We start from the raw sequence: 20457 nt of genomic DNA on the forward strand, positions 1-20457 counted from the left end.
TCTCCCTCTCTCTTTGCCCCTCCCCCGTTCATGCTCTGTCTCTCCCTGTCCCAAAAATAAATAAACGTTGAAAAAAAAATTAAAAAAAAAAAGTAATAACATATTTTAGTTAATTCGATATATCTAAAATACCATTTCAGTATGTGATCAACATAAAAACCTTATCAATGATTTTATTCATTATTTGTCTTTGAAATCCTATGTATATTTAACAATTATAGCACATCTCCATTTAGACTAGCCATATTTCAAGGGCTCAATGGCCACATGTGACTACTGTATTGAACAGGGTGGGTTTAGTGACTAAGCAGGCCAGAAGCTTAGGTCAGAACCATGGAGAGTACCAACATACAAGTTGGGTGGGAATGGAAGAACATAGAAATGTCTTGTGGGGAGTTGAGGAAGGCAGTCTGAGAAAAAGAAATGGGAACTCACAAACGCAGTGTGATAGAAGTCAGGAAAGGGAATTTCAAAAGAAACCCATCATTTCCAAAGACAAACTCATACTCTTCCCCTCACAGACCTGATCACCTTCCAGCATTCTCTATCTGGGAAGAGCACCACAATCCCTCCATGAGTCAAGCCAAACAAGGAGTCATTCTTGACATCTCTCACTCTTTTACCTACCACATGTAATGTATTGCCAACTCTTTTCAATATGTCCTCTAAATCTCTCTCAAATCTATCTACCATTTTTAATCCCCTACCATGCCTCTGTAGTCTACTTCAAATTAATCTCACCTCTTGCACAGATTACAAAAAAGTCTTTAGTACCCTACACACATACATTGCTGCGCATTTTAATTTATTCCCCTCCACCCCCACCATTACTGCCAGTCTAATCTTTTGATTTTTAATGTGAATGAAACCATTCAAGGCCTTTCCCTTTGCTCTTAGTGGAAAAACAAAGCTCCTTACAAGGCTTGCGAGCCCCTGCATGGTGTTGTCCCACAGTCTTTTCATTCCCATCTGCAACTAGTTGCTTCTTCACTCACCACCCTGGCAGCATTGGCCTTTGATCCGTTCCTTGTCCTTCCTTGCTAGGCCCCTTCTGCCACGGGATCTTAGCATGTGCTACTCAGTCTATCTAGGATGTTCTTACCTCCCTTCTTCCCTATTTAATCCTTATTCATCCTTCAAATCTTATTTTAAGCAGCACAGCTTCAGAGAAGGCTTCTCTGATCAGGTGAAATCCCTATTCTAGCGGCACTGATTGCACCATTTTCTTCTTTTTCTGCGTATTCATTATAATTATAATGTTGCATTTAGTTAACATCTATCCCTAGACTGTGGGGAGGATGTCATGTAAGTTTGCTCAGTTTTGCATTGTCAATGGTTAACTAATGGATAACATTCACTCAACCATCCATGCAGCAAACATTTACTGAGCAGCAACTTGGAAGCAGGTGCTGTGCTAGCTGCTGGAGGTGACCAAAACAGGAAACCAAACAGGTCTGGGCTGGGGAAGCTGGAAATCTAGAAATGCTCCCTTGGGGTTCCCTCTGGTTTACTTAGGTTTCAACCAAGAGCAACTGTACATAAATTACAAAGTGATTTAAAGTACCTATTACACAGTTTCTCCTGAAAACTTATGCAGACACAATTAAACTTTTTTTTTTTCAGTCGAAGTCACAATGAAATCCCAATAGACAGACTAAGGTTACACTGTATGGGAAGCTCAGCTAAAGAAACCCAGCATGCCTTATTCCTGGCACCAGTTCTAACCAGAGTCAACATCTTCCTTGCCCTAAGATAATAAATAATGAAATGTTGTTCAAAATTCTGAATTTTGGGGGGACAGAAATTTACCTTTTCTTGAATAATTCAGTTATGAACAATTTAATCATACTTTAGGATCTTAACATGAGAACAACATTTTAGCAACTTCTTTTTTTATCATTTCCCAAATATGTGTAGCACCAACTTTAATATTTTAAGTCTTATGACAAATATTCTCATACTTTCCTAATGGAGGAAAATGATGCAGAATGGTTCAAGTACAGCCAAGATACAGTCTTATCTGAAACTCAGCACAGTGATGACTGCATACAAAGATTTGGGAGAAAAGCAAAAAAAGGTCCTTTTTTGGGGAGAAAGAAAGAAAAGCAGGTGTTAGGAGGCAGAAAACTAACATTTATCAAATACTTGATAACTCAAGCTCTATTTTTAATACCTAATTTCTCTTATTTCAGAGAAGTGTTATAAGTGGTTTATTTTTAGAAAACATTTTAGGCCAGACTTGTTCTACATTAATAAGAGAGAGTTGTTAAAATACTTAACTGCTTAATTATTGTCAACACATATGGCAGTTACTATGATTAAATCATATAGTCTTTAAAATGACTCTTTAGAGGTAGGTGCTATTATTAACCCATGACATGAATGAGAAAACTGAGGCATGGGGAGGATAAGTACTTGCCAAAATAATGGAGCTAATACAAAATAGGGCCTTGTTTGAACCCCAGAAGTCTGGTTTTAGAGCCAGTGCAAGACTGCCTCTTGAGACTTTTCGATTCTTTTCTTGAATTATTTCAAAAATCACTTGATTGCAGACTAAATTCATATCTTTGTTACAGGATGAAAAGCACAAAAGTCAGATAACTACAGTCTACCCATTGTGGAAGATCCATCATATGAAGACAGAGGATCTCTAAAATAAAATGCAAACCAAGAGAAAATATACTTTTACAAGCCAATTCACATTTCATTTCAGGCATTTAAGTCTACCTGGGTCAGTGTTGTCACTAAGTGAGTGGTAAAGGTAACATAAATTATAATTGGCAGTCATGTAATCACACAGTGTAGGTCTACATATAAATCAGTTATTAACCAACTGCACTGAGTTAGAAACCATGATTATTTGAAATCTCCAACTGCAATCTTTTTTGAATATCATCTAGTTGGATAAGAGAAAAGACCACAGTCCACATATTCCACTTATTCATGCTTTTCAAAAAAGAAAAAAAAACCCATAATAACAAAAAAGTGGTGAAAATGTAATGAAAACTGTACCAGATTTTAGTAATTCAACTCATTTTCTTGATTGCTATTAGGTTAAACCGCATGAAATTGATAATATTCAACCATGGTTGACCTACAAAAATGACATTCATATGATTCAATCTAATAGGAAAGTCATACTTCATCATATATAATAAAATATAAAGAATTGTGTATCATTGTCCCTAAGAGGAAAGTCTGCTCAGAGGCCCATCAGGATAGCTTTAAAGAATCCCAGCTCTGGTGGACACTCCTTGGACTCTCCCAACACAAAATGACTCACTGGAAAATATTCACTGTGATCCCTACCCATGAATCTGAGAACAAGGACATTAGTTTATTAGAGAAGATGGGTTCATATGATCATATGATATGTTTCTTTAAAAACTTACACTTGGAGACTAGGCGCAGGAGAAATAAGGAGAGTTATTATTTGAAAGGTACAAAGTTTGTGTTAGGATGATGAAAAAGCTTTTGGGCATGGGTGGTGGTGATTATTACACAACATTGTGAATGTATTTAGTACCACCGAATTGTACACTCACAGATGGTTAAAATGATAAATATTATGCATATTTCATCACAATAAAAAAGGCTTACCCTTGGAATAAACTTCATACTCCCTGTTGCAAAGCTATTGCAACTTTCTTGGATTCAGGACAATCGTGTGATTGTTTTTTAAATTCTGACATCCCTCAGAAGACACTGCAGTACCTGATTCTGTTCCACATTAGTGCCCAGCTTGCCTGGGCATTGTGGGTTAGACTCAGCACCTTTATATTGGCAGCATTTTGGGTTTGGGTTTCTTGATCCATCAGAGTCTTTACCTTGACAGTTTCTGTGCACATGCATGCACATGCACACACGCGTGTGCACACACACACACATACACAGTATACCCCTCCTGATGAGAACCATATGCATCAGAGATTTGGGAATGAAAATCATCTGCCTTGAAGCCATTGGCTGACATCCCGCATGTTCTGGCAGCCTCTTCAAGTTGTCACTATCAGCTGTCTCATGTCAAATGAGTTAATAAGCTCATTTAGACTCCTGGTGGGCAGATGTGCATGTAGGTCAAAGCCCTTTTCGCAACAACAACTGCTGGATTACTAATGATTTTTTTTCCCTTTAATTAGGCCCAGGACAGAAATAGCATTTAAACTTTGACCCCTCTGAAGAAAAAATATTCACATAGTTTGGCAGGTTGGTTCCAATTCTTCATTAAACAGATATTTTTACTTACAATTGTAAAGGGATTCTTCCCTTTACAGTGCTTTACAAGCATCACAACCTTGTTCAAAGTTGTTAGCCTGCCAGGGGCACCTGGGTGGCTCAGTCCGTTGAGCATCTGACTTCAGCTCAGGTCATGATCTCTTGGTTTGTGAGTTTGAGCCCTGTGTCAGGCTCTGTCCTAACAGCTCAGAGACTGGAGTCTGCTTTGGATTCTGTGTCTCCCTCTCTCTCCAACCCTCATTCTCTCACACTCTTTCTCTCTCTCTCCCAAAAATAAATAAATATTTTTAAAAATTAATAATAAAAGTTGTTAGCTTTCCAGGAGAACGAGAAGGCCCATTATTGGTTTTGGACAATTGGGAAAGCTGACATGTTCAAGTACCCTGACTTAAAATGCTTTACATGAAGCAAAAAATATAGTCATTCCGTTAAAAGAGCCATGAACTTAAAAAACTTTTCTGTTTGAGTAATTACTCCATACCAGGATTGTTGATGTCTGTGTATGTTTCACCTGGTTTACGTCCTATAAAGTTTTAAGGAATTATATCCTATTTTAAATCATGATTTTTTACAGATGAAAGCAACATCATGATGTCAGAAGATTTTGTTAGGTTTTTAAATTGTGTGAGAGCTGAAATAAAAACTACATAAATGCTTGTTGGAGGAAGAAGTTTAAAATTCTTCATAGTTGTTCATACCTGTGGTGTTGAACTACTCCCAAACCATAAGTGAAATATTAGTTACATTTAGTAGGTTGACCTACAAAGCTAACGTTGAGTTGAGTAAAATATTTAAATAATGAACAAAACAAGAAAGTATTTTTAAATCTACTAAATCTTCATTAATGATATTTCGGTTCCTGCAAAAATAGTTATAGAAAACATGGGTCTTCTCATGCCTCTCTTAGAAAAAAGTGGAAGTATACAAACACATTAGATTATTTAACACACAAGAAGCTTTTCATGGGTTATGTCAACACTGTTCTGTTTCCCTTTATTATCCCAATATCTTGGAAGAATGGTCAGAATTCCTGGCTTTTGTACTCTTCTCCTTTGTCACCTCCCCAATATCTCTATTGAAACTGCTCCCTTAAAGATTTCCAAAAACCTCAAAGTTGACAAACTAAATAACTCTGTTGGGCTCCTGCCTGTTTCACTTGTCTGCAGTTTAATACTGTTGACAACTCATTCCATTTAAATACTCATTCATCCATTCATTTAACAAATACTTCTTTGTTACATATAACTTTTTCTTTCATGTGATAGTGGTGCCCCCGACCCATTGTCACTACATCTTCTGCTTCGGGTTTTTTTTTAAAGTAATGGACCTGCACACATTTGTCTAATTCTCCTGCCAGTGGTTCATATCTGAAAGAAGTCTAGCAATGTTTAAAGGTATAATGCATGGAAGCTAAAAGGAACTACTAGCTACCAAAAATATCTGCATGTACATTCCTGGTAGCTATTGCAAAGGTTGACACCCAGCCCTCTTTTCAAAATTGAACTCCTTTTGGGGGCTCCTGAGTGGCTCAGTCAGTTAAATGCCTGACTCTTGGTTTAGGCTCAGGTCATGATCTCACGGTTCATGGGTTCGAGTCCATGTCAGGCTCTTCACTGACAGAGTGGTGCCTGCTTGGGTTTCTCTCCCTCTCCCTCTCTCTCTCTGCCCCTGCCCCACTTGCTCTCTCTCTCTCTCTCTCTCTCTCTTTCTCTCAAGTAAATAAACTTTAAAAACTAATTTGAAAAATTAAAAAAAATTAAATCGACTTCTTTTCATTGAGCATTTTGAGGAAAACAGGATGTTGTGTAAAGATGTTTACTAGGTTTACAGTTTCAATTTTAGGATTTGTACATTTGACTCTTATTTACTTCTTCAAAAGATTACCAGCTACTTGAAAAACATGTACTGTCCTTGGAAGCGTCAAAAAAAATGAGGTGAAACCTTAACAGAGTTGGATAAGGAAGAGAAGCGTGTCCAAGAATCATGGTCTGGTGCAGAACCATGAAATGATCTAAGTGTTTGATCTGCCCTCAGTCCTCTTGAAACATAGATTCCCTTTATTCGTCGATATGAGCTTCTTTGTTTATTTTGAATGGATGGATGAATGTTTGATTCACTGGGGATTATTTACCCTCCCCATATCTATTTATTAAACTGGAAAAGACTGGTGCTATTTCTCTGTGGGTTTTCATAACATCTCAGAAGTAAAAGTGGGTTAAGACAAAGTCTCGTATATAAAAGGACTTTGTGTTTCCTACACTTGAGTGTAGCACAAGAGGAAAAATCTTAGTGGAGAAAAACCCTGCAGGAAATAGATGAATGTCCTAGAGTAAAACAATGGAAGAGGTTAGGAGAAGGGAGATAATTCATCCATTAAGATAAATTAGTATATAATATAATCTCACGGTATTTTTCATTGTTTGAGGATTAATGTGTGGTACTTTGACGTGGGAAAGTACATCAGGGATATTTCCTAGTGCTCTTTTGGCCTTAGCACTAAAGCTCTAGGACTAGGATATGTCAGCTTGTCACAAGCTATTTTCTGTTCATGCCACAGTGGGCAGTCATTCCTCCCAGGAGCACAAAGGGCATCTTGGAAAGAGCCTATACATGAAACTTGAGAAGGAAATACCCTTCAAAAATAACATCAGAAAGACATCAAGAAATGGCAAAAATTACCTAATGTGGGTTTGACACACCCAGCATTCTACTGTGTTTATTTGTATAAAACTGATTTTGTAATTTCTTCTCTGTGAATTGAAAGGCCTGCCAATCTTGAGCCATTTTTTTTCTAGTTATTAGAGGGCCCATTCTATGGACAGAAGGGATTGCAATCTAAGCCATCACAATAGCCATTTGATGTTGGTGTAGGGCTCTTAGGTACTCAATTTTTACTCAGAAAAAGCACAGCGCTCTCTCCGGAGCATAGCTCTGTCCAGAAAATAGCATTTTCCATTTGGTCCTAGGGATAAGGCTTCTCAGGCGCTTGTGTGATTATAATACTGATTTTGGAGACTGACAGGATGTTGTTCTTCTGAATGCCATTGCATGACCTCCATATATGGGGGAGGCTGAGGTGGCCTCAGAGCCACAGCTTCATCCTGAGAAACATCTGTTTTGTTTCAAAGCAACAAGAATAGGAGCTACTTTACATGTGGAAATATTAATGACAGAAATGATTCATGAAACTGGGCCAGAATCACGTTTTTCCTTGATTTATCACATGCTATTTTTTCCTTCTGTTCCTTGACCACCTTTCTGCAAACCACTTGATGAAGAACATCAACTACTAGAGCAATAAAATGGGACTATAGCTCATGACAGAGACCATTCATAAATACAAAGATATATAGAGGCCCCATCTAGAAATTCATATGTAATCTTTGCAAATGTTACAAATCTGAGGGTTTTTATTTTAAGGTCCCCTAAGAGACAAAATATTTGAAAATGCACATCCCTTGTTTCTTTTTCCCATGTGATTACCTTCCTTCTCTTCCTGTACTTTCAGATGAACATTATAATCAAATAGAAATACACCTCTCAACAAACAGGCTGGTGTTTCCAGCCAGAGTACATGAGAAGAGGGACAGATGCAATTTCCATACTGTCCAAACAAATGCATTTATTTCAGGTCAACTATTGAGGAAATTCAGCAATGTTCCTAAGGAGACAAATACAATATGTTGGTTCAGAGCATACTGGCTGGGTTTGAATCCTGGCTCTGTCCCTTATTAGTTATGTAGATGTGGACCCATACTAAACTCTCTGTGCCTGAGTAGCCTAATCTGTACCATGGGGTAAGACTAGATCATGCCTCAAAGGGTGGTATTATGTTACATGAATAATTAGAACTACATATCTGTTGGGGTGGCTGGTGGCTCAGTCAGTTAAGTGTCCAACTCTTGGCTTTGGCTCAGGTCATGATCTCACAGTTCATGAGTTCAAGTCCCACACCGGGCTCTGTACTCACAGTGTGGATCCTGCTTGGTATTCTCTCTCTCTCTCTCTCTCTCTCTCTCTCTCTCTCCCCCTCCCACACATGTTCTCTCTCTCAAAATAAATAAAGAACTATATATCTGTATGTAGTAAATATACACTGTTATTGATTATTTTTTTTAAACGTTTGTTTATTTTTGAGAGAGAGAGCACAAGTGGGAGAGGGGCAGAGAGCAAGGGAGACACAAAATCTGAAGTAGGCTCCAGGCTCTGAGCTGTCAACACAGAGCCCGACACGGGGCTCAAACTCACGGACCACGAGATCATGACCTGAGCTGAAGTCAGACGCTCAACCAACTGAGCCACCCAGGCACCCCTGTTATTGATTATTATAGAAGTTTCAAAATAAATAATCCTCCCAGTGCCCATTAGAAAATACAGAATTACTGGATTTTAGAGTTTTTCTGCACAAATTGCAATAGCAATTTCTTAAAAACATTTTGTGATAAAATGGTAATAGATGAAAAGAAGTGTCATTATAAACATAACATTATTTCCAGATTGAGGAAAATATAGTATATTAAGTCTTTAATATTTAGAAGTACATTCTGAGACACAAGATGAAATAATTCCCTGAAACCTGACTTTTAAGATAATACACAAATAAATGTATAAAATTTTTAAAAATTTAATGATCAATGCAACATGCATCTCTCCTTGACAGATCCAAAGAGAAGTAGAAATTAGTAATAGTCTTGAAGAAAGAGTTAAGAGACTCTTAAGAATTGAGTTAAGAGACCACTAAATTTGTGACCATAAACCACAAAGAAAAAGAAAAATTCACTACTACCTCACTTGCCCGTAGCAATCCAGAACATTCTCTAGAAATTGACATCTTTTCAATTGGCAATGAAATTCGTGTATTCACCTGGCAGTGAATTTTGTGACTAAATCCCAGTGGTAATTTTATGTCACGTATCCTTTACCACAATTTAAAAAAAATTTTTTTTAAAGAGAGGACCTTGGAAAATTCATTAAGTCCTCAAATACTTTTGGAAAAACTACTCCTTTTATGATGATGTGAAAGTCAAGCATGAAGTGTTATTACATCAGAGCATTACAGGCTCCCCTAAACACTCAACTGTATTTATTCTTTCTGAGAATTAATGCACTGGTGAAGTTAAAAGCTATATTCTGTTTAAATAAATTTATGTTAAAAGAAAAACTGAAATCGTAATTTATGAGACATAAAGAGAAGTAAGTGAGCAAATGATGACACCTTTTTAGGGACTGCCGCTAAGCATCTCCCAAAACTACATGCACTGTCCTCAGTCCTGCATGGGCACTCCCCAGAGCTGATGAGTCTGGCTGTGTCTCTGCCTCAGGCAAGCCATTTGATATCTGGACTTCACTTCTCATTTTCCAGAATGAAAACCTTGGGCTAGTATGATCTCCTAATATACCTGGTGGCTCAAACATTCTGTAATTCTATCACTGTTGCAGACTCCAGCACTGATACCTGATTTGAAGCCTCTTTTTCCCAAGCATGAAAATGATCATCTTAGGTAACCAAAGAATCCTAGAAATAAGTGTGGACTGTCAAAATGTTTTTTATTCTTGCTGCAGGATTTTATCTACTGCCAAAGCAATTTTATAAAAACTTCTACTCAGTATTCAAGAGATACATTTCTTTTCCCCAGAGAGAATTAATCATAGGCAAGGACTGGAAAAGGCAGTTTCCCCAGATGAAGCTTAAGCACACTCCCGCTGAGAAATTCATTCTATTTTAATTTGCCAATTAAAAGTGGCCTGGGAAATCACACATTGTTGTTATCTCATTAAAAATACTATACTTGTCACTCTCTTTCCTCTCTCTGGAAAAAGAACACTCAAGTAGCCCAGCTGCTCCCCACAGCTTAAATTTGATAGTACCCTTAAAAGATTGGCTTTATCTAGGGTCCATTGAGGATGGCACCTTCTGCTGTTATTACTGCCACGAATTCCACAGATCTCTAGTCACTGACACTATTTATTGGATATTTACTATATCCATGAAATTTACTAAGCATTGAGAAGTTTAAAAGGTACTAAAAAGCTTGTATTCAGCAAATTAATGGCCACTTTCATTGCAAAACAGAGCCTTGTATCAAGGTCTTTTAAAGATCCCAGCCGTAGCATCTTTTGGTTCTATTTGGCTTTTATTCGATCCCTCCCCATCTGTCTTGCTGATCCGTGGAATGCCATTACAAGCATGGTACTGATGGTTGAGATTACACCCCTGTAATAATTTTTAAAAGCTCAATCTTTGTTGGCATGACAGTCACAAATTGCCTACTCTTATAAACTATATATTGAGTTGACATCATGTATGGGGAAATAGAATGATTTGAATTGGTTATTTGTTACTACTCAGTTTCTAGTGAACCATAAAATGACTATAGGGCAGGAGAAAGCTGGAAATACTGCAAAGATTTTGAATAATGGCTTGTATTTAATAATTCCCCTCTGAATAATGTAATAATAAATGATAAAGTCATGCCACTGACTTCCTGCATGTACTTGAACATGATTCTGTGTATATACCTGCAGGTTATTATGTATTGCCAAAGATATATCCTCAAGGAGTCCATTGACTTCTGCTTAATAAAAACATAAATTACTATAGCTCACCGGGAGAAAGGCACTCTGCCTGTCTTTACTCAAAGGGTATGATTACCTTATTGCCTTGAAATCCCTTCGGGCCTGGATCCCCTGGAGGTCCACTAATGCCCTGCTCCGAGGTGAAAACCAACAATTAGTTCTATATATAAAAGGCCAACCAAGAAGGAATTATTCATTAAGGTCCCTAGAGATCCTGAATTTAGAAGTCAGACTAAATATCTCAGAGTTAAGTTAGGGTTAAATGTGACTGAGAAATGGAATGAGATAAAATTCCTCCTGTCAAATAGGCAGCTTCTAAAATAGTATACTTAAGCTGAGAACAAACATTTATTAATGAGGTGTTTGCTTTCTAAGCCTGTTTCCAACCTTATCCCTGTGCTGGACACCCTTCTTAAAGAATTTTGAATGAGCAACTTTTTTAAGTAGCTAAGGCATTTATAACTGGAAGTTGGAGCTTCCAATGACCCTGTGATAACCAGAGTTACTGCCCTGTGCTGACACAATTCCAGGCCAGAGCAAAGGAGTTGATGGTTAATTAGATGCTGTCTGGGAAATCTTGAGCCAAGTTACAATTTTCAGTAGACTTTTTGAAATACATAAATGAACTCTTCATGTACATACATCCTCCCCCCCATGAAAACTTTAGACTGGGCAAGTCCCCAGACTGGGAAAAAACTGATCTAAATTATTTTCTGAAATCCATGGAATATGTCTAACTTAAATAAATGCCTTCAAAATCTTTTCCATGCTATTGAACATTAAGTACTTATAATGAGCATTCCATGTTTTTGAGTATTAAGTACTGTATCTAAATTACACATACTGTAATTAGATAAAATGCATAGTTATTCCAACTATATTATACTAGCAAAGCAAAAATAGTTACATCCTTATTTTAACTGCTTTGACTTCACTCATCTTCCTAGACTCGAATTTTTAAACTTCTATCCCTCTACTAAGTAAACTCACCTGCTGGTACCTATCTTTGGGGAGCCTGAATTAGTCATTCAAAACATTAGGGCAGTGATTTCCAAACTTTGTTGCACATTGAAATCACCTGGGGATCTTTAAAACTACTGATGCCTGGCTCCAATCCCTAGACATTCTAATTGAATTGGCAGAGGGAGCAAATGGGCAAACAGATTTTTAAAGCTTCCTAGGTGATTCTAATTCAGATATAGATTTGGTTTAGCCTCCTTACCTGAAGTCCTCTAGGTCCCTTTGGTCCATACGGCCCTAAGGATCCCTGTGGAATAAAATTAATGGTAAGTTGCTCTAAGTATCCATCTTCAAAATGCAATGATTTTAGGTAGAGGAGAAAAGAATGTGTTCTCAGTGATGGCCAATCTTCCCACTTTATCCAAACAGCAAAGCAAACCGATACATTGTCAACAAAATGATCCTAAATAATAAGCCAATTTGAGGTCAGATTTTCCTTCAGTAAACTCCACGAAAACAGTTTTAGATGTAAGTCCTTCACCTGTATGTTGAAATTTTGGTCAGAGCAAACAATTTATTCCTTACAATTCCTTAGAAAAAGTACAGTTGGTGGAATATTGTTTCTTTCCAACAAGGCAAAATCAGTTAAATTAACAATTTAGTGAGTTTCCACAATGTCTAGATCACTCTTTTGCCCATCTTCAAGACATGCAACTTGACAAAACACTGTTTATACTCAATACTCTCTAATAGAAGATATTTCAATATGTTCCATAACTAGGAAACCCTTTGAAATTTATTTTTATGAGAATATAGTATAGTCTAATCTCTCTTTTCTCAGATTTTCATTTTTCTGCTTAGCAAGATATAACCTGTTCACAATAGACACACCTTGGCAATTAAAGGAAAAAAGTAAAGAAACGGAAAAAAATCACACAGAAGCAACTGCTATTAACATTTTAGGCATATAGAATATTTTTCTTCAAATAATTGATTCAAGTGTGTATACAATCTTGTGTCCTACTTATTTGGTCTTCCATTGTATCAAAAATATTTTCCCATGTAATTAAAAACTCTTAGTAAATGGAAAAATATTCAAGAATATGTATCTATTATAATTTACTTATTTCCCTAGTTTTGACATTTAAATTGTTTCTGATGATTATTATTTTAAATACTATTATAATGAATATCTTTGTTTATAAGTCATGTCCAGCTTCTGAAAGATTCCTGAAGGTAATGTCCTGGAAGAGGATGACAGACACAGAGATGATGAACACATTCAAGGCTCTCTCGTTCTCTTTTGTGTCTCACACCAATACATGGGAAGAAAAAGCAAAGCTTCCCTCCATAGTTTTCTCAGATTTCCATTCTTACTACCTGAGTAGAGAATGTGCATCTCCACCTTAACAGACACCCCCATCAATGCTGAGTATTGTCTATTATCCCTGTGTTTGCTAATTTGATAAGTGAAATAATATTTTAATGTGTTAATTTCACTTCTCTGATCGCTGATGTATTGGGTTTTTTTCACTTATTAGCCATTTATAGTTCCTCTCTTGTGTCTCTTCATGTTCTTTATAGTCTGACTTAAGAACTTGTATGAACTCTTCATGTCAAGGACGCTGTATTTCATTGACTCTAGACATGCATTTTTTTTTTCAGATCTTTACATCTCTAATATCAAGATATGTCTTATAATCAATTGAATCTTCTGTTTGTAATTGGCAGCACTTTTTCTTTCTTTTTGGCACAGAATATAATAGGGCATTTCACAACCCCTGGCATCTTAGTCAATGAAGTATGATGATTAGCTCTTTATCAACCGTTCTCATTTCAAACAGTTTTCAACAGTTACTGTTTAACTTTCATTTTGTTCTTCTCTGTCCCCTTCTGTATTTTCAAGTCTGTGTCCACCTCCCATTTTCAATTACCCTCCAGGCAGAATCCATTCATTACTACAGTTTTCATTTTGCCCAGAGATAATTATCAAGCCTACATTTTTTTTTCAGATCCACCTGGCCTTTAACTCTACAGTACTTTAAAAGCTTTCACAAAAGTCTCAAGCTATTTAAAGTGCTTAGTTACACAGGCCAGTGTCATCATCTTATTCTCTGCTTTTCACCTTCTGCCTCATTTTTTCTCCTTGACTCTCTCCCATAATTAAAATACAGATATTGAATGAGTTGAGTATCTTGGCAGCATGCTGTTAATAGTTCTTCACTATAATGAAAACTATTTTTACTCTGTACATTTTTGGATGCTTTGTCATTAAGTTTCAAATGTACTGTCTGTATATTTCTGACCCATTTAATATTGTCTCCATTTTAAATACTTTATTCATATTTATTTTTTAACGAAAGGTTAATACCCACCCAATTGCCTGTGGTGTACTGCAGTTTCAAAATTTCAATCCTCTATCTATGCCTAGTTCTGCCACATTATTTATAACTATTTCATTAACTTATTCCATAGAGTTCTTCACTCTATTTTGGAAAGTGCTTGTTGTCAGTGTTTACATCTGGAAAACAATTCCAGATGCAAAGACCCAACTGGAGCTTGAACTGACTTTGCTGGTTAAATTATCCTTTTTTGCCACAAAATTCCATAGGCCTAGCCTCAAAGGTTAGGGGGCCACAAAGCACCGTCTTAAAGATCCATATGAAAGGTATGTGGAGGCTCCATTAAGTAAAGTTAGGTATAGTTTTGTTTTCTGCTTCATGTTTTACAGACGTGAAAATTGAGCCAGTAACTTTCCAACTCCAGGAGTGAGAGCAAGGTAATGCATCCCAGGAATTTCCTCTTAGGGAAACTCAGCCCAAAGAGATCCCAGCTGTTAGCATTTTAAAAACATGTTCCTTACTTTGTCACCTTTTATTCCTGGTTTTCCACATTCTCCATTTTCACCCTAAAAAATAAAGAAATGAAACAAATAAGAAGACCTTTGCAGTCGTTTGGGGTTAGGATGTTTTAAAAAGTTTTCTTATGACATAAGCACTCTGATGGGTTTTACACAATTTTATCCTCAATCCTGTAGGTTATTTGGGCATTACACTCTGAAAAATTTTATCCATGAGTCATCTTCCACTTGACAGAATCAAATCAGTGATACCACCTAGTAAGGTTTGACATTTTTGAAAGGGAGATGACATTTAAAGGAAAGAAACTAAGGTTTACCGAGTATCCACCATATGCTCTTTGTGATTTAAGTGAATCCACATTACAGCTCAATGAGATCAGTTTTACAGTTGTATTTTATAGATGAGAAAACTTAAGTTCACCCAGATAACTTTCCTCAAATAAGCAGCTCTGATTCAGAGTCCCTATTTTTGCCACACTATACTCCACCCTGAGTACCAGCTTTGATCAATTAGTAGTGTTTGCCCAGAGAACTGTGAGAGAAAGGTCCTAAGACCACATCATGGCTTGGTGGGGAAAGGAGCCAGGAAGAATTAGCAAGGTCTGCTGGGGATGGGCATGGTGGCAAGAATGCCATATATTTCCAACACACTCTACTGCCCTGCCTTTCCTGGCATATTAATGAAAAAAGAACTAACATTTAAATTGTGCTTTACAGTTTATGATTAATTTTATTTAGCAGACATTATCTCAGGTAAGCTGACATTAACTGTCTGACACAGATATTATTAGCCCAATTTTACAGACTGAGAATTTGTGATTCAGAAGGTTAAGTACCTTGCTCATGTAGAATGAGAATTGGGACCTCTGAATACTAATCCATTGTATCAGACTTCTAAGACTTTGCATAATTAGAACCAAAATGTATCAAAGGCAATTAGAAAAACAGCTAAAGTTAAAATTTTCAAGTGCTTTCATGCTTTTATCTGAGCCTCAAAGCAATTGATTTAATTTTTTTTATATGAGCCTCAGCAATCAGACAACACAAAGAAATAAAAGGCACCCACATCGGCAAGAAGGAAGTCAAACTTACACTCTTTGCAGACGACGTGATACTCTGTGTGGAAAATCTAAAAAACTCCACCAAAAAACTGTGAGAACTGATCCATGAATTCAGCAAAGTTGCAGGATATTAAATCAATGTATAGAAATCAGTTGCATTTCTATACACCAATAATGAAGCAGCAGAAAGAGAAATCAAGGAATCGGTCCCATGTACAATTGCACTAAAACCCATAAAATACTTAGGAATAAACCTAACCAAAGAGGTGAAAAATCTACACACTGAAAACTATAAAACACATTAAAAAGATTGCAGAAGACACAAAAAATGGAAAAGCATTCCATGCTCATGGATTGGAAGAACAAATATTGTTAAAATGTCAATGCTACCCAAAGCAATCTACATATGCAATGCAATCCCTCTCAAAATAACACCAGGATTCTTCACAGAGCTAGAATAAATAATCCTAAAATTTGTATGGAACCAGAAAAGACCCAAATAGCGAAAGCAATGCTGAAAAAGAAAACTGGGGCACCTGGGTGGCTTAGTCAGTTAAGTGTCTGACTTAGGCTCAGGTCATGATCTCACTGTTTGTGAGTTTGAGCCCTACATCAGGCTCTGTGCTGATAGGTTGAAGCCTGGAGCCTGGAGCCTGATTCAGATTCTGTCTCTCTCTCTCTCTCTCTGCTCCTCCCCACCCTCTCTTTCAAAAATAAATAAACCTTAAAAATAAATTAGAAAAAGAAAACCAAAGGTGGAGGCATCACAGTTCCAGACTTCATGCTGTATTACAAAGTTGTAATCATCAAGACAGTATGTTACGGCACAAAAACAGACACTCAGATCAATGGAACAGAATAAAGAACCCAGAAATGGACCTACAAATGTATGGCCAACTAATCTTTGACAAAGCAGGAAAGAATATCCAATGGAAAAAAAGACAGTTTCTTCAGCAAATGGTGTTGGGAAAACTGGATAATGACATGCAGAAGAATGAACCTGGACCACTTTCTTACACCATACACAAAAATAAACTCAAAATGGATGAAAGACCTAAATGTAAGACAGAAAGCCATTAAAATCCTACTGGAGAAAACAAGCAAAAACTTCTTTGACCTTGGCCGCAGCAACTTCTTACTTGACATGTCTTCAGAGGCAAGGGAAATAAGAGAAAAATGAACTATTGGGACCTCATCAAGATAAAAAATCTTCTGCATAGCAAAGGAAACAGTCAGTAAAACTAAAAGGCAACAGCTGGAATGGGAGAAGATATTTGCAAATGACATATCAGATAAAGGGTTAGTATCCAAAATCTATAAAGAACGTATCAAACGCAACACCCAAAAAAAACAACACCCAAAAAATGAGTAAAAAACATGAATAGACACTTTTCCAAAGAAGACATCCATATGGCTAACAGACACATGAAAAAAATACTCAACATCACTCAGCATCAGGGCTGATGTGGCAAATCAAAACCACAATGAAATTCCACCTCTGACACCTGTCAGAATGGCTAACATTAACAACTCAGGCAACAACAGATATTGGTGAGGTTACGGAGAAAGAGGAATGCTTTTGCACTGGAGGTAGGAATGGAAACTGGTGCAGACACTCTGGAAAACAGTATGGAGGTTCCTCAAAAAATTAAAAATAGAACTACCCTATGACCCAGCAATTGCACTACTAGCTATTTATCCAAAGGATACACGAGTGCTGATTCGAAGGGGCACATGAACCCCAACGTTTATAGTAGCACTATTGACAATAGCCAAAGTAAGGAAAGAGCCCAAATGCCCACCAACTGATGAATGGATAAAGAAGATGTGTTATATATACAATGGAATATTGCTCGGCAGTCAAAAAGAATGAAAACTTGCCATTTGTAACAACGTGGATGGAACAAGAGTGTATTACGCTAAGTGAAATAAGTTAGAGAAAGATAAATACCATATGATTTCACTCATATGTGGAATTTAAGATACAAAACAGATGAACATAAGGGAAGGGAAGCAAAAGTAATATAAAAACAGAGAGGGAAACAAATCAAAAGAGACTCTTAAATACAGAGTACAAACTGAAGGTTGCTGGAGAGGAGGTGGGTAGGGGGATGGGTAAATGGGCAAGGGGCATTGAGGAGGACACTTGTTGGGATGAGCGCTGAGTGTTACATGTAAGTGATGAATCACTAAATTCTATTCCTGAAATTATTATTACACCATATGTTAACTAACTTGGATTTAAATTAAAAATAGAATAAAATAAAATAAAAATGTTTTATTTGAGCATAATTGACACACAGTGTCACATTAGTTTCAGGTGTACAACATAGTGATTCAACGTCTCCATACACCACGCAATGTTCATCGCAAGTGAAGCTACCATCTGTCACCATACGATGCTGTTACAATATCACTGACTCTATTCCTTAAAAGCCATTCATATTTTTAAGATATGGCAACTCAACTGGAGAAGCTAAATGAATTACTTAAATGCACATGCTAGCCAGTGGCTCCTGGTCCAGCGCCCTCACCACTGCTTTATCATCCATGTGCTGTAAGCATGCTTCTCAAAATGCCACCTCAGAGTGACATAAGAAACTTTCACTACAATGATCAGTGCCCTGCTTCCTTCATTAAAGAAGTCATGCTGTGAAAAATGAATGTCAACCGAACTAAACAGTGTGTTTAGTGATATAGTGGGTTTATATTCTGGTGCAATCTTTATGTCATGACAAAATACCATCAAGCAGTTCACAGGTTGACGGCCAGCATACAGACCACACTTTGAATAGCTCCGCTCTAAGAAGGGAAATAACCATTGTAACCACCAATTATGGATCCAAAGTCCAAACCTTTACATTACTGCTAATCCCCACAGCAGATTAGATTAGAGAGAGAGAGAGATCTCCATTCATAGATGAGGAAAAGGAGACTCCGAAGGATTAAATAGTTTGCCCGTGACCACAAGCTTGAGTCTGTTAGATTCCCAAGTCCATGGTCATCAGCCACTCAAAGCTGAACAAGGCATACCACCATGGTCTGCAAGATACTTTCCACTAGCCTAGAGTACTACATGGGGTGTCGCTGGCATCAGGAGCAAGAAAGAGGGAGGTACAATTCCTAGATCCAGCTATGCCTCTGTTCAAAAGCAATCTGTTCTCTCTCCACATCATATTGTGAGTCAGACTGACCCAGGAAAAACTGAGCTTTCACTTAGAACAAGTTGAACATTTATTTCTGAATGCAAATGGAAACTCACTCTTGAAGAGTCAATTAGAAAGCAATTAATTTAATAATGTTGGATGGGAATAAATGAGTCAACCACCAAAATATAAAACAGAAAAGTACCATAAATACACTCAAAATTCTTTTGGCCAGAATTCACATTCCATTTGTCCAGACAGATTTGTTAGCTATAGGTCCTGAGGAACAGCATTTGTTTTGGGGGCAGACTTCCATCAATGAAAATATTGTACTCCTGTTATTCGCCTTTGTAAAGGCGTTTTCTTTTTTGGTGGGCTCAGTAATCCCTGTGGAATGGCCACAATTACAATTTCACAGAGCAAGTGCTTCAGAAAGCTATGAACAGATTAGCTCTGTTCCCAGCCTCTGATTTCTGATGCTGCTGTTCCTGGTGAAATTCTGGTTTGAATGTCAATGGTTCAGGGTCACTCTACCCTGACAACTTGTATTTTCCAAATGAGAGCTCCACCAGTGATTCTATAATTTCCCAGAAGGTTAAAATGAGTCTTTTCATATATATAAATATATAAACACACACATATATACTATATTTGTAGTATACTATATGCTATATAATATATATATATAGTATATATACATAGCACTATATATACTATATAGTGTGTGTTTATGCGTGTGTGTGTGTGTGTGTGTGTGTGTGTATGTATATATATTTAGTGTTCATGAGTAGCTCATATTATAAATCAAGATGGGGGACCTGTATAATTTTCTTCAACTACACTTAGGACAATTTTATAATCATCAAATTTTTTTAAATTTCCTATTTTATCATTCGTTCTCTGCCTCTTCATAACAGCACCTTGCATTTTATCGACCAGCAAACAGCTTATAAGACATTGTCACATCCATTATTCCATTTGCTTCTCCAACCACCCTGTAAATTAGAAGGCCTATAGTAATCCAGCTCTATATGGATGAAGAAACAAACACTTAACATTTCTAGTGACTGGGGACAGATTTATTTGCCTGTATGGAGACTCACCTCTAATATTTGCAGGGCCCAGGGCAAGACTGCAAGCAGAGGCCTACGTACCATGTATCTAAACAGCTGAAAGTTATAAATTAAGCTAATAACCAACCTAGTAATGTTCTAGGTTCCTTTTTTGACACGTATCAATAAGAATAAAAATGAAAGAATTGTGGTATTCCTTAGAGGTCTAAGTGCTAGTACAACCCCATGCCCACAGCCTACAGACCAGCTCCTACTTGGCCTCTCCCCACCTTTGGTTCCTCCCAGGAGAGGAGGAACAAATGCACAAGAAGGTGCCCCAGGCAATACAATACAGTGAACCTCTCACCAGGGCCCCTTCCAGCCCCAAAACCAACTTACATTTTGTTTCCCCTCAGGCCTGGGGAAAAGATGGACAAAGGAAAGATGTTTGTTATCTGCCTTCAAAGCAGGCTCAGGCCATTTTGCAGGGACTTCTGGGGTCTTGGTTACCTAAAGTGTGGTCCAGGTTTAAGGGGGCATAAGCCTCATGCCCTGTAGCTTCCTGG

General features: G+C 37.3%; 1 protein-coding gene across 1 annotated transcript in view; it reads right to left on the reverse strand.

Moving 5' to 3' along the window:
- The window catches only part of COL28A1 (collagen type XXVIII alpha 1 chain), a 169037-nt gene that overhangs the window by 125367 nt on the left and 23213 nt on the right, over nucleotides 1-20457 (reverse strand). Inside the window, exons 8-10 of the mRNA XM_047097235.1 lie at nucleotides 14636-14680; nucleotides 12035-12079; nucleotides 10889-10942 (exon numbers count right to left, since the gene is read on the reverse strand). Of these exons, the coding sequence (XP_046953191.1) occupies nucleotides 10889-10942; nucleotides 12035-12079; nucleotides 14636-14680 (144 nt within the window). The remainder of the gene's footprint in view (nucleotides 1-10888; nucleotides 10943-12034; nucleotides 12080-14635; nucleotides 14681-20457) is intronic.

Source organism: Lynx rufus, unplaced genomic scaffold, assembly GCF_022079265.1.
Source record: "Lynx rufus isolate CCGP_SWC_20201006 ecotype Redwood Valley unplaced genomic scaffold, mLynRuf1.p SCAF_4, whole genome shotgun sequence".
Classification (NCBI taxonomy): Eukaryota; Metazoa; Chordata; class Mammalia; order Carnivora; family Felidae; genus Lynx; species Lynx rufus.